The sequence below is a fragment of the Montipora capricornis genome, chromosome 6 (genome assembly GCF_036669925.1).
Source record: "Montipora capricornis isolate CH-2021 chromosome 6, ASM3666992v2, whole genome shotgun sequence".
Taxonomy (NCBI): Eukaryota; Metazoa; Cnidaria; class Anthozoa; order Scleractinia; family Acroporidae; genus Montipora; species Montipora capricornis.
Window position 1 is genome coordinate 16203990 of NC_090888.1, and position 27500 is coordinate 16231489.

Sequence of the window (27500 nt, forward strand, 5' to 3'; positions counted from 1 at the left end):
GAATATCAATTAGCTGGACCCCCAAATTTCTCAAAAAGAGGTCCAGAGGACCCCCAAATACATTTCTGTTTTATTATAATTTAAGCATCTGGAGTATTTCCAATTATACCAAATCTCCGGGATTATAGTCTCCTGGATATAAAACGAATCTTGGTCTCTCAAACAGGTCATCAGTCTCCCGGATAAAAAAAGACTTCGAACCTTTTAAAGACTTTGCTCCATTGTACATGTAGGCTCAAATTGCATCCCCAAGTTAAAGGAATTTCAATCTTTTCAGACTCATTTCACTGTTTCTTAATGCATTTTTTCATCTGAGTTTCAAATACATGTACACATTGACAAAAACTAAGCAAAGCTTTGCCTTTGTTTTTTATCACAGCTATTTAACTGATAATCTTCAGGATTGGATCATTCTCTGTTTAACCAATAAAGATTTTCGAGTTAAGTGCCCTGAGTTTGCAAATGAGTTCAACGCGTCCAGAGATCCCAGCCACTTAATTTTGTGACCCTTTCAATCCTGTTCAATAGATATTGGATGCGATTGACCATTATCGACGTGTAACGCGTTAGTATCATCGCTTTGACTTGGCAATGTTGAGCTCTTGCTTACACATGCTTCTGCCATTTTATGTATATCCATGGCTTCTGATAGGATGCGGAAAACAATTAAAGATTACGCGGAAATTTTTGGCCAAGTTATAAAACTAATAATTAGGCCCGTCCAATGTATTTACATGCTTACGGTAAATCCGTAATCGAAATTGCAACCAATACAATCGCATTTGTGACTAAATTTGAGCCCTTAGTAGTCACCAATTTGCGACCAGCTTTCACCGTCGAAATAAAAGGGTTAGCAGTTGGGATTTTGCTGCAACTTTTGGTAAAATAAATAAAGTGATAAAAAATATTTTGTTTCTCGTCGTGAATTTTGTTTCAATTTGGAGATAATGGAGCAAAATTGTAAGCGTGATCCATTCCCTCGATCAGTGTAACTGTTTCTCGTCCAATGGAAAGCATTGTAGGAACAAAAACTAGTGTCCAGGCTCATTGGCGAAAAAATGCGAGGAAACTGCTTACGATCTTTCTTACGAACTTTCATCTTGCGAACGAAATGATGTGTTTTCTTCAATGTTCAGGAAAATAAGCGTTTCAAAACAGTCAATTTCTTCGGCTTTTACATTTCTGAGGATGTTAAGAAGCTGCTTTATCACTAATATCAGGTTTTTCTTCTGTTTTTTGCGGAAAATATCGGAATTATGCGGAAGATGCGGATTTCAGTGAATTATGCGGATCCGCATCGCCGCATCCTGTCAGATGCCATGTTTATACATGTAGTTAGATAGATAGATGATTTATGAATCACTTCATTTATCAATCATTTCGCAGCCTCATGGCCAAATTATGTAAATTTTACAATGGAACTATAATAGTAACATACAATAGATCTGGAAAGAAGCAGACTAACAACAATTTTTATAAAAGTGACGACACATTTGAAATTAAAGACATGTTTCGGTCGTGCAACGACCATCTTCAGTTGAAAGTAGAATTAATTTGAAGTTACATTTGAATTTATAATATGCTAAACAAAGATAAATAACAACGTGAAATAAATTGGGAATCTAACAAAATAGCCAAAGGTAACAAAAAAAGAGTGTACAATGGAACATGTTGATTAGAACGAGAGAGTTAAATTAACGTGATATAATTGCTTATTTAAAGAAGGTTGCTCCCAGGAAATATGTAAGGCCTCTTTTATCTTGACCTGGAATTTTGTGGTCGCACGGTCTATAACTTCAAAACATTCCGCAGAGCAGGAGTTACGGCATGCCTCGGATTGTTGAAGGTGTTTAAAGATATGTGAGGTCCTGTCCCTGTTTAAGTGTTCGCGAATGCGTGTCGAGAGGTGTCGGCTGGTTTCGCCGACATAGCAAGAATTACAGCTTGCACAGGTAAACTTGTAGACAACATTCGAACAGAGTTCAACAGGCACAGGGTCCTTCACACTAAACATGTTACGGATCTTGAAGGAAGAAAAGGCTAGCTTAACATCAAGATTGTTACAATAACGTTTAAGTAATTTACGTAATCTGTTTTGTGCTACAATAGAGAAGGGCCCAACATAAGGTAATTTGAAAAAAATGTGTAGGATTAGAGGGAGGACTAGTAGGTGTGTTCGAAAGGGTCTGAGTTTTTGTAATATACTGCTTAATGACTCTCTCAACGATATGACTGGGGAAAAGGTTTTTACGTAAGATTAATAACAATTTCTTGATATCCTCATGGAAGCCTATCCATGTGTTGTTGATCTTATACGTTCTGTCAACTAGAGTCCTGATTAAGCCAAGTTTGTAAGAGAATGGGGTAAAACTAAAATAATTAGTTAATAGACCGGTGAACGTTTTCTTACGATAGACCCTGGTAATAGGAGAAAGAGGTTGACTGTTGTCAATCAGAACATCCAAAAAGGGGATTTTTTTATCCATCTCTTTTTCCATGGTGAAACGTATATTGGGATGTCTATCGTTGATGTAGTCAAAAAACAAAGTAGCGTCATGTTCAGTGTCAAATAGACAAAAAGTATCGTCAACATACCGTCGATAAAGTAAAATACTGGAGGCCTTGTAGTTTTCCAACCAGATCCTTTCATGGTGACCCATGAAAAGATTAGCTAACACCGGGGCAAGGGGAGAGCCCATTGCCACCCCATCAATTTGATCAAAAAACGAACCCTTAAACAGGAAAAGTGTTTGAGCAGTGGCAAAATTAAAAAGATTTCTGAGTTCAGTTTTAGTTAGCTGGAGATCAGGGTTGCCCTTGGAGATGTAGTCAACTGCATAACAATAATAATGTAAAAATCAAAACATAACTGACATAACGGTTAAATTTTTACACTTTTAAACTTTTACAGTTGTCAGTTGTGTTTTCTATAATGTTGTTGGATAGTGTGAATTTTACCTACTTGTAAAGAATATTTAATCTACAAAGAATCATTGTATTGATATACATTGGTATGTATGCAGATTATCTTTTAAAAATGTTAATGTTACACGTACACTCACTATGGCTGGTCATGATGTCGAAACATTGAAACATGTTCCTTAAACTCACAAGTGTGGTTGTATTTTTGAAAATATTAGTAACACTTGCTATCCAGACCATTTGGAGAATGAAATACCTTTTTGACGAAAGATAAGAGTGATCCTTGCACTTACTGTATCTGGACAATTTAAACAAAACTATTGTTCCTTACAGACATCTGAAAAAGTTCAGGCAGCTTTAATGGGATTTGCATGCATGACCTCTGTGATACTGATGAAATTCTCTCCCACCTAGACTATCATGGCACTCATTTTGAGGGCAGTACAATTTGTTGGGCTCTTTCATTCCTGTGAAAGGACTGATGAATGAAAATATGTATATTTGAATTGCAGCTTGTAAGTGAAAGATAGCAGAGATCCTCACACTTATCTGGACAATTTCAGCAATTGTCTCTTATAGTAGACACCCTTTCCCCACTATCTGCCCCTTAGTCTCCAAGTATCTTTATCGTATCTGAAATGAATGTATATTTGAAGTGCGGGTTATAGACGAAAGAGAGAAGTGATCTTAACACTTATCTGGACAATTTAAGCAATTGTATCTTATTATAGACACCCTAACCCCACTATCTACCCCTTAGTCTCCAAGTATCTTTATCTTAGGAGTGATCCTCACAGTTATCTGGACAATTTAAGCAATTGTCTCTTATAGTAGACACCCTGAACCCACTATCTACCCCTTAGTCTCCAAGTATCTTTATCGTATCTGAAATGAATGAATATTTGAAGTGCGGGTTAAAGACGAAAGAGAGAAGTGATCCTCACACTTATCTGGACAATTTAAGCAATTGTCTCTTATAGTAGACACCCTTACCCCACTATCTACCCCTTAGTCTCCAAGTATCTTTATCGTATCTGAAATGAATGAATATTTGAAGTGCGGGTTAAAGACGAAAGAGAGAAGTGATCCTCACACTTATCTGTACAATTTAAGCAATTGTCTCTTATAGACACTTGAAAAATTCAGGTGGCTTCAGCAGAATTTGAACCCATGACCATTGCAATGCGGGTGCAATGGTCTATCAACCGACGGAGCTATGAAGCCACTCAGCTGGGAGCAGAACAAAATTTGCTTTAATTATCAAATGAGTTTATAAAGATACAATACAATACATACTTCACCGCTCCCTGTAGGGGCTTTTCAGGGCTAATAAAACACAATCACGACAGAACAGAACATTCAACAACAGCTGTTAAGAATCCCAACTGGTCAGAACGTGTCTTGAACCCGGGATCCCCGGATCTTAAGGCTGACCACTAGGCTGCACTGCCTCCTACGTTAAGAGTTATTTATGCCAAATAAGCAAAGGCTTTATGGCCTTTATGAATAACATTCAATTTCTGTTTGATCTACGGAATGTTATTCATCAATGACATCAAGCCTTTGCTAAGGACACTCAGACTGACTCAATTCGCACCAAACATCTATCATGGAATTGAGGGTAAAAATAAACATGATTTTTTTAAATGCAAGATGCGGAAATTAAGTGTTTCTGAAAGTTTCATAACCCTCCACTACTGCCAATTTACAACAAAAGCATTGATTTCACATTGTTAGTTTCCTTTGATCTTGCTCCTGTAACTAGTGAGTTATTTACAAAACACTTGTAAAATGACTACCGGTACGTTTAGGAGGCTCAAACCAGTTTCAACACTTTGAAGAAAATGTACATGATTAGAAGGATAGCCTAATCCCAGCAGTGTTGCCGTCTTTTTATGATTTTCTTTTCAATTATTCCCTCGTACACCAGTGTTGTTGAAATTTAAGTATTTTAGCATTTCAGCACTGCGTTAGTACGCCTCGCACAGCTGCATATTGATGTTATCTCTAGCTGTACGTGTATTTACATTTTCCATTCCCAAAGTACGGAAGTGTTGTTGAAACTTAAGTGTTTTAGCATTTCGGACTAGTACTACGTTGGTACGCCTCGTACGGCAGTGTTGTTGAGACTTAAGTATTTTAGTATTTCAAAACTTTTTGTACAACCTTAAAGGACGTGCCGGAAAAACCCCAACACCTATTTTAAATGGGGAAATAACAGAAACTTACAAAAGCAGTTGTAACGTAATCAGGTATGGGGAACAAAAAATAGAATAAGAGGAGCTATAAGAAAATCATCAGTACGGTAATCAGGTGTCCTGAGGGGAAAAAAGTGATTCTAAAACGGGCAGCACATGTCGTTTGAATTACCATTGCCTTTGGATGAAAAAGTGTTGTAAAGTGAATCTTTCACATAAGACTAACATTCTCTTGAAATTGTTGAAGCTGGATTGAGCCACCTCGAGAAGACAGTTGAAAGAGTAAGAGAAGAAAACAAATATCTGGAGCCGGAGCTTAGGCTACCTGATCTGCAGATATGCTTTTCTGAGAGAGAATAAAGAGTAGAAGCATTTGAAATGCTGTTTTGTGTTTTCACTTGGAGACTTCCCCCACACAATAACCAACCCTATGCTAGATGTGACAATGGCTTTCAAGTATTCACATAGCATCTACTTTTATGAAGTCGTAGTAATTTCCTTCCCCAAAATATCCATATTATCTTACACAAGTACTAGTTATTTAAACGTAGGTTGCCCATGTGGAAAGTAGTAGTTAAATTCTTAGCTGGCAAAACTGCAAAACGTTTTGTTACAAAAGTTTTGTAATAATAACAAAAAAAGGTTTTTTAGCTGGCGGGAAGCACCAAGAAGACAAATCTGGTTAAGTTAAATAATTATATATAGCCATTGGTCAAAAGTAAAACCACTTGTTCGCCTGAGTTATAAAGAAATTGCCTCCTTTCCCTGGACCATTCTCAACATTCTCAACTCCCTTCTTTTTTTACTGAGTCGCATTTTTGTCCACCATAATACATGTGTCTAACAACTTCTTTTATATTTGTTTGTGTTAAGGACATGAAAAAATAGCTCTGGCTCAAGGTTCATCCACCCAATGCAGCAGCGTTAATACTACACTTAACTATGGCGTCAGTCTCATGGCAGCAGTCTCAAGAACATGGCCCCACCAAAGTGCAAGTCACCATTTTGGCTTCTGAGTGGGGATCCAGTGAAGGCGGACTTTCCACGATCAACAGAGAGTTGGCCATACAGCTGGCCAAATTCCCAGAAGTCCAAATCACATACTTTTTACCTAAATGCTCTGAGGAGGATAGGAAAGTAGCTCTCAGCTATGGCATAAAGATTCTCGAGGCAACACGACTACCTGGATATGATGAACTGGAATGGCTCAGCTTTCCACCAGAGCATTTGCGAATAGACTTCATTGTTGGCCATGGAGTGAAACTTGGTCACCAAGCACAAGTTATCCGCAACTCTCACAAATGCAAGTGGATACAAGTGATACACACTGACCCCGAGGAAATAGGAATGTTCAAATGTTATGAGAATCTCATCTCAAAGGCTGAGGAAAAGCACAATGTTGAAGTAGAGCTGTGCGAGATGGCTAATTTCATTGTAGGAGTTGGGCCCAAGATGGCAGAAGCCTTTCGCAACTACCTCCGCAGTTGTAAAAAAGATCAAGATGTTATCGACTTCATTCCTGGTATTTTTGATGAATTTGTCTGTGTTCAACAAGTTCCTGAGGAAAGAAAACAACTCAGTGTCCTGGTGTTTAGTTGTGGAGATGCTGAAGATTTTAAGTTAAAAGGATTTGACATTGCAGCAAGATCTGTTGCAGCATTACATGACACTTGTTTTGTTTTTGTGGGGGCACCCGATGGAAAACAGGAAGAGATCGCAAATCGATTGCTTGAATGCGGTGTTCCTGAGAATCGCCTTAGCGTGAGAGGCTATATCAAAAGCCGAGAAAGCTTGAAGCAATTATTCTGTGAGGTGGATCTTGTACTCATGCCCTCTCGTACGGAAGGGTTTAGTTTGACAGGACTGGAGGCTCTGTCAGCTGGGCTACCTGTGATCATCAGCAAGAACTCTGGATTTGGAGAAGCCCTGGGCGATGTGCCATGTGGTTCTTCATTCGTCATTGACTCTGAGGATCCCAATGTGTGGACAGCAGCTATCATGGACATCTGGAACAAAAACAGGCAGACCAGGCTTGATGAGGCAAGGGCTTTGCGTGACTCCTATGGGACAAAATATAGCTGGTCTGAGCAGTGCAAAGATCTTGTTAAAAAGATGGTCAACTTATTTAATGGTACGAATTAACAATCTGTTCTATCCCCTTATATTAAAATCGTTTCAAATCGAAATCTAGATACTTGGTTACCCGCCTTTCTATCATGTAGACATCAACTGCGAATTGCAGCTTCGTTGGCTCAAAGTAATTCACAGAGACTGAACCCTTATAACACTGAATAGAAAACTAAATACACTCGAAGTCAATTTCATATTATAGAGTGTTTTCACTCACGTGGTCAGTAACCTTTAATGTTCCCAACCCATGACAACAAGTGTAAGGGACAACAGTTTGTGGGGTAATGGGGTAGGAGATAAAGCACTTCATTAGCAGGTCATGAAAAGGCAGGATAACTACAGTAAGTTGCCTGGCAAAGAGAGCTTGCGATCCTCTGCAAGGGGTTACAATCCCCAAGGCCATGACAACAATTTGGTAATGCGAGGTTACAATCCTCGGCAAGGGGTTACAATCCCCAAGGTCACAATCCTCTCCAGAGGGTTACAATCCCTCGCATACAGTATTACAGTCTTGGCCACAGGAATAGCAGCATATACATGCGCGTAAAATGCGTGCAAGATGGCTGATTTTACACGAACTATTAGACGTGGCTGAAATTACACTCAGTCTGTGTGTAATTTGAAATGAGTAAAATTGCTGTGTCCATTACACGCGGCTTGCGTGTATTTTCCACTTAGCAATGTACTTGAATCTGACAATGAAAGTTAAAATCACAGAGTCGGCATTTCTGTTTGAGAAATTCGGCCTTGCCTGTGTGTTCTTGGCATAAGGTTTTACATGTATCTTCGGGTTGCTGCTGTTATCCGTCAATAAATTCAAACCACGCTAAGTGAAATTACCCTTATCTGGTTTCCCTATTTGATCAATTAAAAATCAAAAGTTATAACTGTAACGAGCGAACGATCAATAGAAATGTTTGACAGCATGACATGTTACCGAAAAACAAGCAAACTCAGAACTTGTGCTGCATTTATTTAAACATTCAATTTGTTCGTTGTGCGGATTGAACGATTGCACACAGCAGGGATACTGATTTGCGCGGTCAAGCTGTTAGAATCAGCTATAAACGGGATAACTTTAAGCATGACAATATTCACGAAACGAAATATAAATACATTTACATGTATTTATGTGCGGGTGTTGTTGACGTTCTGCTGCGTGTAAATGCATACTAATTTGAATCCTGGTCCTGTGATTGTTTTCGCATTTATAATAACGCAATTGGTGAAAAATTATACCCTCCCAGCAATACAGTGTAGACTGACCGAATTAACAAAGCTGAACTGCTGTAAATAAGACGCACATTTAATTTTGTAAACATGACTTTGCGCGATGTTACAGACACATTCAGTCTCACCGGCGCGTGAAAATGAAACTATTCCTTCCAGAAAAATCAAATCAATATTATCAGCGCATTTTACAAACTTTGAATGAAGATCTTGTCTTTTAACGGAGAGCATTTTACCGTTTGAATCAGCGAATTATGCACGGTAGAACGGAAGATATGTTTTTTTTTCAGCGTTTGCATGCATGACGTGACATTCCACAATGCCCTCGCCGGCATGAACTTTAAAAAAGCCAACTTTTTCCTCCAGAATTCATTGTGTAGGCATTTCACATCGCTATAATCAAGATTCAAGGTCTACATGACTTGTACTCACTTGTGTGAGAAATATTCATCGTATGTAAGGCTTGTTAGGTTCCTGGGTGTTTTTCGAAAATCGCACATAACATGAAAACTTTCTCTGGTTAAACAGAAAAATCCAGCGTATCGAGGTGTATTAATTAATCCTTAATACCACAAAGGTCTTATTCTCAGATCAAGTGAGCGGTTGAAAAAGGCAAACAAAAATCCGGTATGATCCTAAAATAGATCGGCAACAATTCACAGGCGGTGAACGGTGAAAGGAAAATGAAATGGAAAGTCACCGTGGTATATCATTACTTTTACTTGTAATTTATAACATTTATCACCCGACTCGCAACGTTTCTATATTAGGAATGACTTCACCCACTGAAACGGACAAAATGAAACGAACGCAAACAATATGCGTTGAGCCAACCAAACATGCGGAGCAACAACAGTCATTCAAACCAAGTCTTGATTATCAACCAAAGTGGACACGTCGCGAAAATGTTGAAATGCAAAGCTGAATAAATTCTTCGGAAACCACTAGGACAATTAGATGTGCAACATTTTCTTCCATAAAAAGCCGCTACAAATTGATGTACAACAGTGAATACTCTGCCCTCTTTTACACGAAACTCTGGGTGTAAAATTTTACACGCACTTTGAAGAATTTGGGTGTGATTATTTACACACTTTCGTGTAATTTTATACTCTCACATAACACGCGCGTAATTTGCGTGTAAATTGCGCGCAATATGGCAAACATACGTGCATGATACGCGCGTGTAATGCTGCCATTCCTGCCCCTGGTTTCTATGGTAACCGTGCGCGATCAGAAGGCACACAACCCTAGTACAGTGAGTCTATGAGCCAAAGGGTGACCCGCATGGGAACACTTCACCCCCACCCGTATTTTATTTCACAATATTGACTAGATAATAGTTTGACAAAGAACAAAGGGGGGTTTAACCCTTCATATTAGAACAGAGAGTCATTGACATGCAAACATTGCATGAGTCCATGTTAAAATAGGTGATTAACTGTAATAAATCCACAGATAGTGTACAACTAGCCACCATAATTCCCCATGACACGTCCTGGGACATGCTATTGAGGCACGAGGTATGAAAGAAGGCAAAGGGAGGGAATTTGAGTGAAGATGCTTCTGAGCACAAGTGTTTCCACAATAAAGACAGAACTGGGATGACAGTAGCAAAGGTCAGACTCGACATACTAGTCCAAAGCACGAGGCACCTAGAATGTGATTGGATGAGGTGCATGGTGTGATGTTCACGTGAAACTGTAACAGAGAAAGCCTGGCTCAAATGCATATGCCTTGCAGAGTTCATGGTTGTCACATTAACTTTAATTTGTAATGGTTTATAAATTGGCTTGTTTTTCCATCCAAACAAAAAAAGACATTTGCATGATAACAGAGCTCAATTCCTGGAGGATTAGTTGGGTACACCAACATGGCTGCGTTGACGTCATGTGAAAACACTCAGTTGATCGTCAGCTCGAACTGAAATTGGAGTATGACCTTTTTTCTCAGCTTCGAACGATTCACATATTTTTCGTGCTTTGTATTTCAACAGATGCTTCCCGCTGCGGGCCTCGGATGGCATCAGAAGCACAAGGTAAATTGGAGAGGAAATCCTGTAAGTACCGAAAAGGTAGAATCATTAGGACTCTTACAAGTACAAATTGGCTGTTGGAAGGACAGTTCTCAAATAGAGCCTGTCTACTCGCGTGATAAGGTGCCTTAGCTGAACAAAAGATGCTACGTTGTGTTTGCGTGAAAAAAGCAGAGTTCAATTCCCTGAGGATTGCTTTCTAAACATCAGCGTTACAGCGCTTTCTTTATTTTGGCCTTTGTGACGTCATATGCCTATCCACTCTGTACACTTGAAGGCACTGATAACCACTAAATGAATGTGGGGGATGCTATGCGCATCCCTGAATTTAAATTATGATAACCTTTCCAATATCAAAGAATTATCGACCTCAGTAGCTCTTTGGATTATTTCAAGTGAGCATCTGAACCTTTCCTGTGACCTCCTGAATTCTGCCTCCCACCCACAATCTTGGACAAAACTCGTTGGGAAATGTGACACCACTAAAAAATGATCATTTCCTGATTTGTCTGTGTGATAAAAGATAAACTTTACTCCCTCCCCCTAATCCAATGTTGGTTAAGAAACTTCCAAAGGCTTGCACGATATTTTTCACCAGATTAGCAACATTGGTATGGGGTAGAGTGGGGATAAATTGAGAGTGCATGTCCAAGGATTCTCCCGCCAGAATTTTTCCGAAAGTTTTGTCCAAGATTGCAGGTGTTTCAGATATTTACAGATATCTTTTTCACCCATCATGGCGTTTCAGAAAAGAAATCAACAGAAGAAGAGAAAGAGTCTAAGCAACATGTAGGAAAAGTGTATCCTGCGAGCAGTGGGTTTCTGCTATGCTTCCGAGAGAGAAACCACTGCGAGCAACCGTTTGATTCTCCATCGAGCATGTGCGAAGTACGTCACACCCCACGTGATGTATTTGACATCACTTCGTCTTATTTTACGGGAAATCACAGCAGGCTCACCCAAACGCAGCTGTTACGTAGCTGAACGCATGCGCAAGTGCAAAACAAGTTTAATAACTCGTTTTATTCGTCCTTGACGCTGGACGTTGGCACACTCAAAGAAACCAACGGTTGCTCGCAGTGGTTTCCCTCTTGAGAAGCTTGAGAGAAACGGACTGCTTGCAGGGTAGGAAAAGTGATGTAAACCAAAGAAAGTTTTAAGCTGATTCTAAATTTAACTGAATGAGAAGCTCCTTGAATTAAGGTTTTACCAGCCGCTGTTTCGGGAATTGAGCCAGCGCTTACTCCCGAAATCACGGCTGGACGCGCGAGGTGAGCCATTGTTAATCTCCGCCAATCAGAAACTCGCCTCCACAAATTGGTCTGGCATAAATTATATTCTTTGGCTGCGAAGGTATTCATTGACCTGGCCGATTCGAGGTTTACAATGCTTTTGAAGTTGGAAACATCCAAAATTTGGACAACGAAATGTGTTCGAGAAGCTGGAGAATGGGGATTGTGTCGTTTTCTACCGCATGAGTTCGGAAACTTCACTGATTTTCCAGTTGACACCAAGGTCAAAATACGGCTTTCAAATCCATTGCTACATGTAATTGCAATTTCTCCTCAGACTTGGCTAATGTAAGAGCAAGTAAAATTCCTCAAGATCAGTCGAAATTACTCCTGAGTTTATTTGAATTTACGTCACAGACACAATCTATTGCTCACGCGTCCGGCCGTCTCTTCTCGGGGAGGATACCCGAAGTTGAGTGAGCGGCGGACATCGAGCCTAATACTGCTTGTGCAGCCTTAAGCCTGATTTACACGGTACGATTTTTGTCGCATGTGAGAGGCTTACAACAGGCCTATGACATGTCTTACGATTGTCGCAGCGTTTTAAAACATGTTTTAAAATGCTACGACATTTTTTCTGATGTACACAACGCTCGTAAATCATGTCGAGGGCATGTCGTAAGCCGTTGTCGCATGAGACAAAAATCGTACTGTGTAAATCGGCCTTGCGTCTGCCAAACAACGAAACCTAGCCATGTTTGTTTTATGTACCATGTGAGTTGCCAACATTAGATAGTTTAGGTGCTTGCTGTCTAGCTATAAGAATCCCCAAACGGGTCAATCAAATGGCTCGCTGCTGATAAGAGTTGTTGATCCAGAACTAATGAGATTATGATTCAAATAAATTTGTATTGTGTATGCCGTTTATCATATATGCCAATGCCAACTTACTGTAAAGTCATTTATGGTTTGTTGTATGTGATTTTTATAGATGTTTCTACCAAGGAACAAACTCATCTCCTATTTACAAGTGAAAGCTTCCCATCTTCTTCTGTGGCTTCTTATCGAACAGAAGGTATATGTGACCTTACGGCAATTTGACCATGCTGGAAACCGACGCGAAACAAAAAACTCATTCACTCGTAAAAATCACTATGTCCAAAACATTGCAGTAAAATGTGTTAAGCAAAAATGACCTTTTTTATATATATCATTCAGCTTTTTTGCTCTGTCCAGCATGGTTTTAAAATGGATTTCTTACTTTAATATAATCATCACTCCATTTCAATTTAAATATAATTATTATTATCTGTACCCTAACCCTAAGACCTCAAAACGGGACACGATATTACAAAATAATTCAACATGTGCAGGGCTCGAAATTAACTTTTTTGCTTAGGCGCCAGCTGACGACTAATGGGAAAAAATTTGGTCGCCATATCATAAATTTGGTCGCCAACTTATTTAATATATGACTTACGTGAGAACAGGATTTTAAATGTTACTTTGTATGCAAGGAAAAAAAAAACAGCACGAGAAAGACCTCTAAAGCCACTATTGTTTTCAGCTTTCTTAGTTTGGTGATGGTGTTCTTTAAGGTTATTTGAAATGGAGCAAAGCACAGTCAGTGTTTTCCATAGCAAGGCAAACATGGGTCCTTTATCCTTCCGTTTCACCTCTTCAAAACGTAGTTCTTTATCAAGGCTGCTGCCTAAGAAAAATTTAAAGGAGCCCTCAGAGCTAAATGCTGAGAACTTAGGAGCCCAACATATGAAGTGAAAGGTGTTGCTGTGAAAAATTAAGGCGTCCAGAGCTATTATTTGGGAGCCCCAGGCTACCGGGCTCCTGTTAGGCAACAGCCTTGTCTTTATTCTCCTACAGCTTTGCGTGGCAAGAAACTTACCTTTGTCGTGAGTAAACGCAATAGTTTGGCTAACGCAGTAGTTTGGCTAAATCTACGTTTTCCGCGTTCATGACTGAAGATGGATTTAAATTCTCAATTAACCTTCTTGCTGAATCTTTGTCTTCGGGGCACAAAAATTCACGTAGCCGGCAAGAAGCATATGGTGTTTAAGTGCGCCTACGATCCCATGAAGCCGCTGAAACAATATGGTTTCTGGTTGCGGTGATCGAAGTATCGAAGTACATTTTGTGCCTTTAATTAACAATGTGAGAAACCAATTTCTTGTAGTATTTATACATTATTTTAGTGGGGAAAGAAAGGTGAGTCGTGTTCTAGCTACCAGTTCTGAACGATTTCATCATATAAAGATTCAAATACAAAAGTTGTCTACTGTTTATCCTGGGTTATCAGAAAAAATATGATTTGCCAGCTGACGACCAGTTCTGAAAATCTACCGTAGTTGCCAGCACTCGATTTTTGGTTGCATTGGCGACCAGTGAGTTGCAATTTCAAGCCCTGAGTGTGAACGTGTGAGCCAAAGCCTGAGGGCCATTGCTGGCATGATGTCTGTGTGACCCCTGGCCCACAAAATTAATGGCCTATATAAGAAACACTTGGAAATGGTTTAATAACAGAAGATCTTCACAAGTTGGCAAAAGGAGATGACATTATTTTGGAGGTTTTCTGGAGGAGACGATAACAGCACACTTAACTGTGACATCAGGCCTGATGTCCCTTGGTGAGGCAACAAAATAATGTCTCTCTGGTAGCCAGGTGTTCAGATTTTAGTCAAGAAATTCAGATTTCGAATAGTTTGATATAGCTCTTTCATCCATCATGAACCTTCAATTGCACGGATGGAAGTGCCCATTTTGGGGTCACCGTTAGCATTCACTGAATTTGAATTATAACTTTTCCAATGTAAAAAAAAATAATTACCAATGTCGTGAACTCTTTGGATTATTTCGCTTGAGCATATGAATCTTTTCTGTGACCTTTTGATTTTAAGGCAATAAAAGTCTGAATTCTGCCTCCAACTTTTACTTTTGAATATTTGCAGATAGCTCTTTCTCCCATCCTGAGCCTTCACAAAAGAAAGAAGAACAAGAAGAGGTTAAGCTTCATGCAGGTGAAGTTGTCTAAACCGAAGCAAGTTTTATCTGATCCTAAATTTAACTGGCTGAAAAGCTCTTTGAATTGAGATTTTCTGGCATAAATTCAGAGGTACTTGTAAATACTGCTTGTGGCTCAAGGTTTTCCCAAGAACATCCATTCCATACAATCTTGCCAAAAACGAAACCTAGACGTTCTTTATGTATATATAATTATTGTGAGTAGCGAACAGTAACTAGTCAAGAAGAATCCCCGAAAGGGCCAATCAAAATGGCTCAGTCGCTGCTGCTAGGAGTTGTTCATCCAGAACTTCTGCTGAGCAAAACATAAGCATTTTTGCGTATCCGCATTTTTGCTTAGTCCAACGTGGTCTGAAAATTTTTTTTACAATCACAACTCTACTGCAGTTTCCCTTGTTTGTCCTGTTGTGTTAATGTCAACCCGTATTTGTTTTAGTTGTTGCCACTATGCACTGTGATGAGTAAGCGTAAGACTCATTCACAAAGAGAAATTTTGTGTCAATTTTTGTGTGAAAACAAACATTTGCTTATGTGAATGAGAAAACAGATGTATTTTGAAACTGAATGTTTGTGTATCAGGAATGACTTTAAAGCAGCGATACGCCATAAAACAAGACAGGAGGGCTTGCAAACCTTTCGAACCATTAAAATTCACTCACAAGGTCAAATTTAGCATGACGCAGTTAATATAATTATAGATTTAGCCAAGCCTAAAAGGGGAAAGCCCTGGTTATTAAATTTACAGCAAATAAATTTTCCACAGTGCGGTGTAGCAATCTCTTTATAAGAGTTGTGTCATAAACCGTTTGTGGGCTTGATGGTTGGTTAACCATGCATATGTCAAGGAGACATCAACTGAAAGTGGCAGATTCATCACTTCGAAAGTTGAAAACAAATCTTTCTGAGGCTGAACCCTAGCATCTATGAATAGGAACTGCATTACACAGTCACTCAAGTCATTCATGTGTTATGTAATATTGACCATTGGTTATTTCAACAGATGCTTCCTGCGACGTTCACATGCTACCAGAGGCGCAGGGAAGATTACATATAAAATCCAGTGAGGATGAAAAAGGTAAAAATCATTAGAGCTCGTAAAAGTAGAAATCGGGTGTTGAAAGGACTACTCTCCACCGTATGACCTTGTATAGAGCCTGTTGGCACAGATGATAGATAAGGTGCCTTAGTTTTTGTAACTGAAACAAAATATACTATTTGGATAAAATGCAGTTCAATTTCCTAAGGATTACAGCTATAAATTATACAGCTTTGTTTTTCTAATCTTATTTATCTATTTATTATTATTTTTTTGAGGACCGTAAGTTAGAAAACTGTAATAAGTTACTGCGCTTCCCTCTTTAAATAAAGCTATTGTATTGTATTGTAGTTTCTGGACATCATTTCGACCAAAATTCAAAATTCAAAATTCAAAATTATGCAGAGAAAGCAGAACTTAGCAAGTCTCGATCTGTATCGTTGTGTGCGCTTTGCCTCTTTAAATTGTAAATGTACATCAGCAATAGATCTTCCATTCTTGGTCCCAGAACCCATCATTTCTCTTAGCCGACCAGGGGCTCTGCACAAGAAAAGGAAGGGCTCTAGAGATAGCAGTCCCAGATTCTACCACTTCAGGATTTCATAAATGAGTCGTCAAACATGGTAGCGCTCAGAAGCATTGCATTCCAAGAGTCTCGATATTAGAGAGAATGTTTCCTTTCATGTCGAACAGACTGTCGTAATTGTAACACAAAGTTTTCCAGCAAGCAACCGTGGACAATATACCTGTCGGTGTACGTTGGATCAAACTGCAATCTTAGACGAAAGTCTTGGGGAAAATTCTACCTTAAGCTTCATTTGGCATGCACTCACAAAATATATTAGTCCACCCTCCCCCCCCCCCCCCCCCCCCCATGCCAATGTTGATAATGTGATGCAAAATACGGTGCAAGCCTTTTTGGGGGGGGGGGGGGGGGCAGGAGAACAACCCAGAAACTACAACCAACACGAGGGATCCACGCACATGTGGGCAAGAGCAGACTGCAGAATGCACAGGTTGACCAATGCTAGCTAAAGGCATGCACAGGCGCAGCTGCATGAGCAAACACAGTGAAATGCAAGGAAACGCAGATCCCTGACCAACGCACTGACATGAGTGCCCCGTAAAAACACTGCTGGCATGAAGGAACACGTACATAGGTGTATGGCACGTGTACATCACAATTCGCACAAATGCTACAACGAACACGAGGGATCCACTAAAGACTGCCAACTGCACAGGTAACCAACATAAGCTCAAGGCATTCACTGGCACAGGTGCATGACGGAACACAGCAAAATGCATGGAAAGGCAGACCAACACTGATGCACAGGTGCCATTGCCTCACAAGACACTGCTAGCAAGGAAGGAAAGTTGACATATGCATATGAACTGGTGCACTTACATAACAAGTCTGCAGACCCTTCGGGAAACAAACAGGCTACACAAAAAGAGGGATCCATGCTCATATGGACAACGAAAGACCGCTAACTGCACACGCCTACCAATGCGAGCTCTAAGCATGCACTGGCTCAGTGGCACGAACGAACACAGCAGAATGCAAGGGAACCCAGACCCCTGATGAATGCACCAGTGCAAGTGTTGCACAAGATACTGCTGATATGAAGGAATGCAGACATCAGTGGATTCACTGGTGCGTGTGCATAACAATTCCACAGACTCTCCGGGAAACACAAATGTACAACAAACACGATGAATCTACGTGCAGGTGGACAACAGAAGACCCCAGACTGCACAGGTCTCCCAAAATGAGCTAAAAGCATGCACTGGCACCGGTGCACAAACAAACATAGCAAAAAATAAACAGCAATAAGGGAATACAAAACCCCTGACTGATGCAGGCTCAAGGGCCTAGCAAAACCCTGCTGGCCGGAAGGAAAGTAGACATAAAACGTATGGTCTGGCGGGTGTGCAGAAAAGTTCCGTGGACCCTCCAGGGAACACAAACACCACAACATACATGAAGGGTTCACGTACAGGTGACAACAGAAGACCCCCCCCCCCCCCCCCAACTGCTCAGGCCTACCAATGTGAGCAGACAGCATGCATTGGCGCAGGTGCACAAACAAACATAGGAAAATGCACAGGAAAGCAGACCCCTGACTGATGCACTAGCACAAGTGCCTAGCAAAAACCCTGCTGGCATGGAAGAAAGTAGGCACTGGCGTGCATGCATACAAATTCCGCAGACCCTCGCGGGAACACAGACACTACAAACAGGAAGCACCCATGAACCTGGGGATAACAGAAGACCGCCAACTGCACTGGCACAGCTACAGGAATGAACATAGAAAAATGCAAGGGAAAGCAGACCCCTGATGGATGCACTGGCACCAGTGCTTCATGAAACACCACTAGCCTGAAGGAACGCTGACGAGGTGTACGCATAGACATGTCTGCATAACAATTCCCTCAAAACCCGCAAGGGAACACAAGCGCTCTTGTTGTTAACTCCGTTTAACAACGGTTGCCGAAAGTGGAGGTCAGATGCCCAGAACTAACGTGCCGTTGGCCAGCAACCCAGCCCCTAACAACTGGCATATAAAATGAGCTGACATGACTGCAACCATGCAAGACTACACCAACCCCCAACTGCCAAGATACAGATATGTATGTATGTATGTATGTATGTATGTAAAGTGAGGGGAGGGAGGGGGAATGCAATCCCAAACAACCACATAGTGAAATACCACCGTGGCGCATGCGAGATGTGTAGACCGCTGACCGTTGCTAAAAGACTACCTTAGCAGCTGGAGCTGCTGACTGCTCACCCTGCAGATAGGGGTGTAATGGGCTGAAGTGGACTGGGGAAACAACACACACTAGACAACAACCCTAAGAATACAATGCAACGCTAACAACGCTGAGAATACAACACAATGCAACGCTAAAACGCAACGCAATGCTAAACAAAGCTACGAATACAACGCCACGCAATGCAACGCTAAACAATGCTGAGAGTACAATGCAATGCAATGCTAAGACGCAACACAGCCCTAAACAACGTAAGAATATAACGCTACGCAATACAACGCTAAAAAACAATGCTGAGAATACACCGCAGTGCAATGCTAAGACGCAACGCAACGCTAAATAACGCTAAGAATACAAAGCCATGCAATGCAACGCTAAACAACGCTGAGAATACAATGCAACGCAACGCTAAACAACGTAAGAATATAACGCCACGCAATACAACGCTAAAAACAACACTGAGAATACACCGCAATGCAACACTAAGGCGCAACGTAAGGCTAAACAACGCTAAGGCTACAACGCCACGCAATGCAAGGCTAAACAACGCTGAGAATACAATGCAACGCAACGCTAAGACGCAACACAACGCTAAACAACTTAAGAATATAACGCCACGCAATACAACGCTAAAAACAACAGTGAGAATACACCGCAATGCAACGCTAAGACGCAACGCAACGCTTAAACAACGCTGAGACTACAACGCCACGCAAGGCAACGCTGAAAATACAATGCAATGCAACTCCAAGACGCAACGCAATGCTAAACAACAATGCCCACAAGTATAATGCTTGCTCCTCGTTAACTAAGGAATTACATTAAAGTACATCATTACATTAAACTGTACAAAAGAGAAAATATGCGCTAACGCCACTCCGATTCATAAAATAAAGCAAACTCCAATGCATGTCACTTAATATACAATGGCCTAAGCCTCTTGATGATAGTAATAGTAGTATCAATAATATTACCAGACAAGTTTACATTGTACGTGTGGCCCAGCTAAATAACATGCTTATAGTCGAGTTCATGGCCCAAAGCAAACTAGAGAGAAACTACAACCAAGCATCAGAGAACCTGTGACGCAGCCATAACGCTAAAAGCCTGACAGAATACGAGTGAGACGTGACATTTGATGCTACGCCACCTAACAACTGAGCTGCATGAAATGCCCTGTCCCAAATGAAACTGTGCAAAAGATACCCTGTCCAAGGTCAGTCGAAGACAAGCCTTCTGGTCCTGCCAGGTGACGATTGTACGGGGATCGGAGATGGCCAAAGGTCACGCCGTGATGTACGACCGCAGGGCCCAAGCAAATTCCGCGTGGTCGTGAATGGCTTTGCAATTTGAAGCCGGGCCCTGCATAAGATCTGGATGGTAGAAAACGCTTACTGAAGCTGCGTGAACTGACGTTGCCCAAAAATAAAGCAAGAATCCAACATGGCGGCCATCCCAACTCGATCGCAAGTTCGCCCAAAGTTGCGTTTCCCCCAAAACAAACCCGTAACTGGACCCAGAAGGAATCCTGACTAACAGGAAAGCAGTTTTGAACACATCTATGGAATGAAGACTGTATATAGAAAACAAAAACTGCTAAACGCTCCACACACAATGCTCCTACTTCCCACCCCACTGATGAATAAACCCTGCGGCCCGGAGCACGAGGAATTCCATGCATGCGCAAGCATACTAATCCCACTGACCAACTGACTGCAGATGCTCCTAGTTGTTTACCTGGTTAAACTACGTTTAACCTCATTTATGTTCATGAAGACATGAATTATACAATCTTAGAGAAAACTGTTGAGAAAAATTCTAGCGTAAACATCATTTGGCACGCACTCACAAAATGTATTGGTCCTTCCCCCCTTCCCCCCCCCCATACCAATGTTGCTAATGCGATGTAAAATTTACAAATTAAAGAAGACTTACCTGTAAGGTGAAGTGAGCTAGGGAGTCATGTGAGATAGAGCACAGGAACCTGAGCATTCAGTCTTTAAATCCTGTGAGTGGACACAATTTTTCACGAGTTTAGGGAGGGCTGAAACACACATGCCCAAGACTGTGTAAGAATAGGGTGGACAGGTGACTCACTCCCTAGCTCCTGACCAATGACTCATAGAATTCCAATCAAACTTCACCTTACAGGTAAATTCTATTTCATCATTGGCCTAAGTCACTAGTGAGTCACGTGAGACTTAAAAGCAGTGTGGCCATAAACAGAAAAACCATTTTTATTGCTTACTGGAACAATCACGTCTGGAGACAAGTTGGTCTGCTTTTACTGGCTTGTCATAGAACTTCGTAAAAGTGCTTTCTCTAGACCATCCAGCTGCATCCATGATAGTATTAATAGAAACAATATTTGAGCGTGCAGCTGAAGTGGCAGCAGTCCGGGTACTATGAGCAGAAAAAACCTTTGTGTTTACTCCAGCCTTTTCTAAAACATTCTTAATCCAGCGACTGACAGTGTCACGACTTACAGGTTTAAATGGTGTACTATAACTCTGATTGGTTCTATAAGTTTTACATATTGCTTAAGGCAAGTAACAACACATAGACGTTCTTCAACTGGGTACGATTTTAACTCCAAGTGTCCTTGATGCTTGCCAGGTTTGGATGTCTTCAAAAGTTTAGAAGTCTCAAAGTGAACTGTATCATTTGTAATCCTCATGCCACTAACTGTAAGCCCATGAACAGTTTGGCAACGCTGGCCTGATAACAACGCAACTAACACAACAGTTTTATGTGTGATGTCTGTAAGGTTTTATTCCTCAAGAGGCGGCAATGTCTTTAAATAGTCTAAAACAATAGAAACATCCCATATGTCCTTGTAACATGGAAGGGAAGGCCTTGACTCAAAGACACTTTTAAGGAACCGGAAACCAAAGGGTGGTTTCCAAAGAAACCACCTTCTGGAAGGACAATAACTGTGGATGAAGCACTTCTGGCTGTGTTAATACCACTATACGACAGGCCATTTTCATACTGCTGGTAAAGAAATTCCACACCATCCTCTATAGAAGCTGAAATGGGATTAATACCCCTTGAACGGCAGAACTCTTGCCATCGCTGGTGGTAAGTCTGGTACTGCTTTTGTGTACCTGTTCGCCATGATTGCATGATGATCTTTGCAGCCCCAGCCGAAATTCTTCTGCTTGTAAGGAGATCCCTGACAAGTGGCAGACCAGTAGTTGAAGTTTCTTGTGTAGTGGGTACAGTGTGTCTTCCTTCCTAGGTAGCATGAGAGAAAAATAAATGAGCATATTCATTAAATATGGCCACCAAGTCTGAGTTGGCCAGTCTGGAACTGCTAGTAAGCCTTGGCCTCGTCGACAGAAATCTTTTTCAGTACCTGCGGTATGACACTAAATGGGGGAAATGCATAAAAGGTATACCCCTTCCATGAAATGTGTGAAAGGCATTGATGGCATGGGCCTCTGGGTCAGGCTGGTATGCAACATACCACAATGGAAATTCAGTCTAGAGGCAAACAAGTCCACATTAGGAGTCACACCTAAGCGGCAGAGATCTGAGCAGCGGAGATCTGGCCCGAAGGTCGTGGGTTCAATTCCCACCCTGGTCAGAGTTTTCTCTGTCCTTGTGTGGGCCCAGTTCCATCAGTGAGGCTAACGCTCACATGGTTCATATGCCGGATAGAAATCTAGCACTTCACGTTACACTACACTCTCTTCAGTTAATTCTGTTTAAAATATAAGTGCTGCACGGCCAACGTTTGTATAAACGTATACTTTCCTTGTACTTGTACATGTTCATTGCCGTGGCTTTAACATCTTCAGTTCCCACGGCCTGCTTCCGTCTGGCCTTGTAGCTCAGTCGGCGGAGCGGTGGAGATCTGGCCCGAAGGTCATAGGTTCAATTCCCACCCTGGTCAGAGTTTTTCTTTGTCCTTGTGTGGGCCCAGTTCCATCAGTGGGGCTAACGCTCACATGGTTCATATGCCGGATAGAAATCTAGCACTTCACGTTACACTACACTCTCTTCAGTTAATTCTGTTTAAAATATAAGTGCTGCACAGCCAACGTTTGTATAAACGTAAACTTTCCTTGTACTTGTACATGTTCATTGACGTGGCTTTAACATCTTCAGTTTCCACGGCCTGCTCCCGTCTGGCCCTGTAGCTCAGTCGGCGGAGCGGCGGAGATCTGGCCCGAAGGTCGTGGGTTCAATTCCCACCCTGGTCAGAGTTTTTCTCTGTCCTTGTGTGGGCCCAGTTCCATCAGTGGGGTAACGCTCACATGGTTCATATGCCGGATAGAATTCTAGCACTTCACGTTACACTACACTCTCTTCAGTTAATTCTGTTTAAAATATGCTGGACGGCCAACGTTTGTATAACCTGCGATCAGGCCCATTTTTAGCTTCGCCCATATGTTCTCTTATGTCGTCGCTCACTAAAATTGGGCCTGACCAAAAGTCTCTCAAGAATTCCGTTTGGTCAGCCAAATTTTGACCGACCAAACTCGTGATCTGATTGGCTGTTGAAACGCTGGAAGTGAAAATGCCATCGTGATTGCGCGGAGCTCTCGCGAAGTCCTCGAGACTAATCCGCCATAAGTGTACGAAGAAATTTGCTCCCTTTTGTTCTTACAATGCCGTGGACGGTGCAACTTGATTTTTTTTGTATAAATGGAGATATGCCATCTGAAATATCTCATAACTTGTCCAGAATCGGGTTTGAATCTCTGGAACGAGTGAAATTAGCGATTCCGTTGTCGAGCTCTGTGGCCATGGGGTTGAAAGAACTTTTGCACAAAGTTCCCTGATGTTTTGAAAGCCGCTAAATAGCTGGTTCTTTCAAATGGCAGTGAAAGCCGATGCATATTGGTTTCGTGGATGAGACAAGGGACATATATATCAACAGGAGGAGATGCTGATAAAATCGCAAGTTACACGAATGCATGTTTTGAATATCTGTGTATCAAACGGCTTTATTCATTTACTGTACATGACTGATGACACGGTTTTTTTGCACACTTCATAATATTTCCAGTTGATTTAACTTTTAAAAACTCACACTCCAGAAGCTAAAATGGCATGTTTCCAGAGAGATCAATTGTACAACAATAAAAGAAACTTTGCGAGTCCATCTTACTGTTCGTACTCCATCAAAAACTTAACAGCCAAACGTATCATGATTTTACTGCGCGCAATTCTAGAAATACACTGCAACTGAAGATATTACCCGAAAAAATCACCAAAGAAACCTTCATGGGAAACACGTTAAAGGAATAATGTATTTCTCTTTTTTTTCTTTAAAAATCTATTGCCAAACCGTCCAACGACAAAATGCTAGGTTATCTCAATTACAAATTAAGATGTCAAGCTTAAAAGATTGCATATTCAGTGAAGTTCGGAGGAAGAATTACACCGGCCTTTTTGCAATATAGTCGTCGAAAACATTCCCCATGCTTTAAATGTGTTTTTCTCAAATTAAAGCCAACGGTAACTTTTGAATTCGTTTATAATATTCCTCCCACGGTAATTAACTTTGGTCAAAACAAATAGCGTGAATCTGCCGTCCACGCGTGTATTGGTGTAATGGAAGTAAATTTGATTGGCCGACGAAGGACATGTCAATCAATCAAAAAAGGTGGGCGGAAGGAATTGGTCTGGCTCAATTTTTCGTTTCGCTAACTCCACATTACGTAGCACGCGAAACTAAAATAGAGCCTGATCGCAGGTTAACGTTTGTATAAACGTAATTTTTTAGTTCCAGCATCAAAAAATGGCTTCTGGAAAGTTTATTCTGTTTCTTTCCGGGGAAGCCGTGACTCTCTATCTGCCTCAGTATTTTGTTTTCCAGGAATATGGGCAACTGATAGCCAAACACTATGGTCTATGCACCACAACCAGATTTGGTGTGAAAGTTGATTGTTTGCTCGAAAATGGCATGTGCCCATTTGGTTAATAGTAGTTACTGCAGTTGTGTTATCAACCAGGAGTTTCACATGTTTACCCTGGACTACACTTGAGAAAGATTTCAAGGATAGGGTAACAGCAAGCATTTCCAAATAATTAATGTCATGCTCTGCTTCTTCTGGAGACCAATTCCCCCCAGAGGTGACTGTATCAATACAGCACCCCCATCCAATCAGAGAAACGTCTGTTGTCATAGTAACCTAGGGCTCTCCATGGTTGATAAGGTTATAGGCTGTGGGCAGTGCAGTGACCCACCATTTTAGGTCAATTATGGCTTCCTGGGATAAGGTCATGTTCTTATCAAAATTACCTTTGTGTAGTTTTAGAGCTTGTGTTTTGTCCATTTCAAGAAACTTAATGGTGTAATGGGCCGTACATCACCCCTGGAAAACTAGAGGTCATAAGCCCAAGTACTTGGGCCACATCCCTTATAGAAGGGAAGGCAGTAGCAAGCAGATGTTCACATGCATCTCTTAATTTCAGGGCTCTTTCTGAAGTCAGTGAAACCTGCATCAAAGTAGAGTTAAGAACAAACCCAAGGAAAGTTATAATCTGTGTCAGAAGTAGGACAGACTTTTCATGGTGAATTACAAACCCTATTTTATCAAGCAAACTGGTTGTATCAATGACATTTTAGGTGCATTGGCTGAGATTATCTGCTGTCAACCATAAAATCATCTATATATTATGTGTAACTGAAATGTGCCCTTGTTGTCTCAAAATTGAAAAATCGGCTTTCGAAGTTTTGTAAATTTTCTAGGGCAAAGTGCTAATCCATTCGGAAAGCGCACAAATTGGTACAAGACACCTTTCCATTCAAGCTTAAGAAATTTTTGATGGTCCTTACATATTGGCACTGAGTAGTAGGCGTCTTTCAGATCTACAGATGCCATGTAGCACCGAGGCTTCATTAGCCTGATGGCAGACCAGATGTTGTCCATTTTAAAATGATAGTGAGGTACATTTCCATTAAAACTTTTCAAGTTTAAAATCATTCGTAAGGAGCCATCCTTTTTGGGTCTGGTAAAGATAGGTGATATAAATTCCCCTGCCTTGTGTTGGCAAGGCTGGATAACGCCTTTCTTGAGGAGCTGAATAATTTTCCAAATCAACCGATGCTGTTTGTATTTCTGATAACTTAGGTTGCATAAAGGGTTTGACCTTTATTGGCAGGGAATCAAATTCAATATATTGGCCAGTAACAGTTTCTAAAACTTCAGGATCTGAAGTCAGCTCTTGCCATCTCTGGGAATAAGTGGCTAAACTGCCTGCTTTAACGTTTGTGTTCTCCTCTGAAAATACTTTAAAAGTGATGGCAAAATAGTTTTAAATTCGCTTACCGGGGTGTTACTGGTTACTTCCGGACTGTTTGGCCGGTCTGTTTCTTCCAGTGGTGTTGATATGGAGTCGACTCCTTGTACGACTGGTTACCCGGAGGCGTTTTGTCTAAAAAAGGCTTCCACTGCTGCTTATTACCTGGTGTGTGCGTTTTGTCATAGGATCGCCTATTGGTGGAGTTAGAGAAGCTTGCCGTGCTACTGATCTTGTTTGAAGCACGGATGTGATTAAGCTGCGTTTGCAGTTCATCGCCAAACAAAAAAATTTGTAATAGGCACGTGTGAAGCACACAGCATGGAGTAATCTTTGTGCAGTGTCGGGCGAATGGCCTTTGGGATATTTCGAAGCTGAGATGCCCAAGAAGTGCTAATGCATCGGCATTCATTCGGACCATGTTGTCAACATCAACTTTTCCGTCCTCGGCGCGATCCTTCAACAACATATCGGTCGTTTGCATGGTTATATGACCGACCTTCGTAAGTGTGGTTTGCAAGTTTGACAACTTCAAGTCTTTGCCCCTTGTTTGCTGATCGAGGCGCCCCCAGATTTCAGGTTTACCTTCGGAATGATTAGCCGATCACAGTTTATTGGTGGAAGGTATTTATCTGATTTTTCCTTGAGGTTTGTCTCGTCGAGCTTAGTAAGCCACCTCAAGTTTACAATCTTAGCAAGTTTCTCAGACACTTTCGGGGCAGTTTTTCCGTGTTGGTGAGAGACTGCGTGATGTCGTCGAGTAAAGAATCGCATTCGTCATCTGCACTGGTTTCGCACGTGGAGCCGTTCCTCTTGGCAGCGAAAACTTTATGTCGTTTGTTTGCAGCCAAGAGTGCATTTGCATCTAATTCCTCTGTGTCAGAGCTATTCCCTGTTGATAGGGATTTTCGTTTTGTGGCAGGTTCTGCCGTTGTGGGGGTCTGAGTTTCCCCTTTTTCTTTCAATGACCTGAGCGATGCGCCCATTTCGGTCATGTTCTTATTCAGCGACTGGAGAATCGCAAGTATAGCGTCGTATAGCGTTGGTATTTTGGCAAAGGAAAGAAGACTACTTGTTTATTAATCACATGTTAGTCTTAGCTAAGCAACATATTTATGAATGTCGCAACAAATGTACTTATCCTTCCTTTACAATTTTTTTTAAATAAAGTCAGTTATGTTCATCAGTTAGAAAAGAAATTTGTGAATTCAAGTATCAGAGTGGCCGATCTGTAAAGTAAATGGTGAAGGTTTCAGTTATTCTGCCGTGGTAGTGAGAATTAAAATGGAAAAAAAATAACATATATCCTATTTTGTAGTAGTAATAGTACCTAAACAGTCTTTGTATCAGCTATTATTTATGTATAGTAGGAAGTTCAATTTGTGTACTTGTAGTAGTAGTTTATTGGTATAGATGTATTTAAAAAAAAAAAAAAAAAAAAAAAAAAAGAACCAAAACCCAGTTAATATTAATTTGAATCATAACACTTGATTTCTGTAAAAGACAGAATTCTCAGCAAGCAGTCAGAGTTTCCTGCTTCTCCTGTTACGTTTCATTTAAGACACAAGAGCATGCACATACAAAATGAGATCCACAAAGCAAAACAAATTAATTTTGTTGCACAACTACTCCAGTAATAATAATAATAA

The 27500-nt window shown here is 40.9% G+C and overlaps 2 protein-coding genes across 2 annotated transcripts in view; both read left to right on the forward strand.

Annotated features, from left to right (window-relative positions):
- The window catches only part of LOC138053291 (uncharacterized), a 361907-nt gene that overhangs the window by 248632 nt on the left and 85775 nt on the right, over positions 1-27500 (forward strand). The gene's annotated exons all lie outside the window — the stretch shown is intronic.
- LOC138051590 (uncharacterized) overlaps positions 1-27500 on the forward strand; it is a 69037-nt gene that overhangs the window by 12714 nt on the left and 28823 nt on the right. The window contains exons 3-7 of the mRNA XM_068897827.1: positions 5994-7251; positions 10477-10539; positions 12739-12822; positions 14711-14779; positions 15784-15858. Of these exons, the coding sequence (XP_068753928.1) occupies positions 6063-7251; positions 10477-10539; positions 12739-12822; positions 14711-14779; positions 15784-15858 (1480 nt within the window). The 5' untranslated portion in view covers positions 5994-6062. The remainder of the gene's footprint in view (positions 1-5993; positions 7252-10476; positions 10540-12738; positions 12823-14710; positions 14780-15783; positions 15859-27500) is intronic.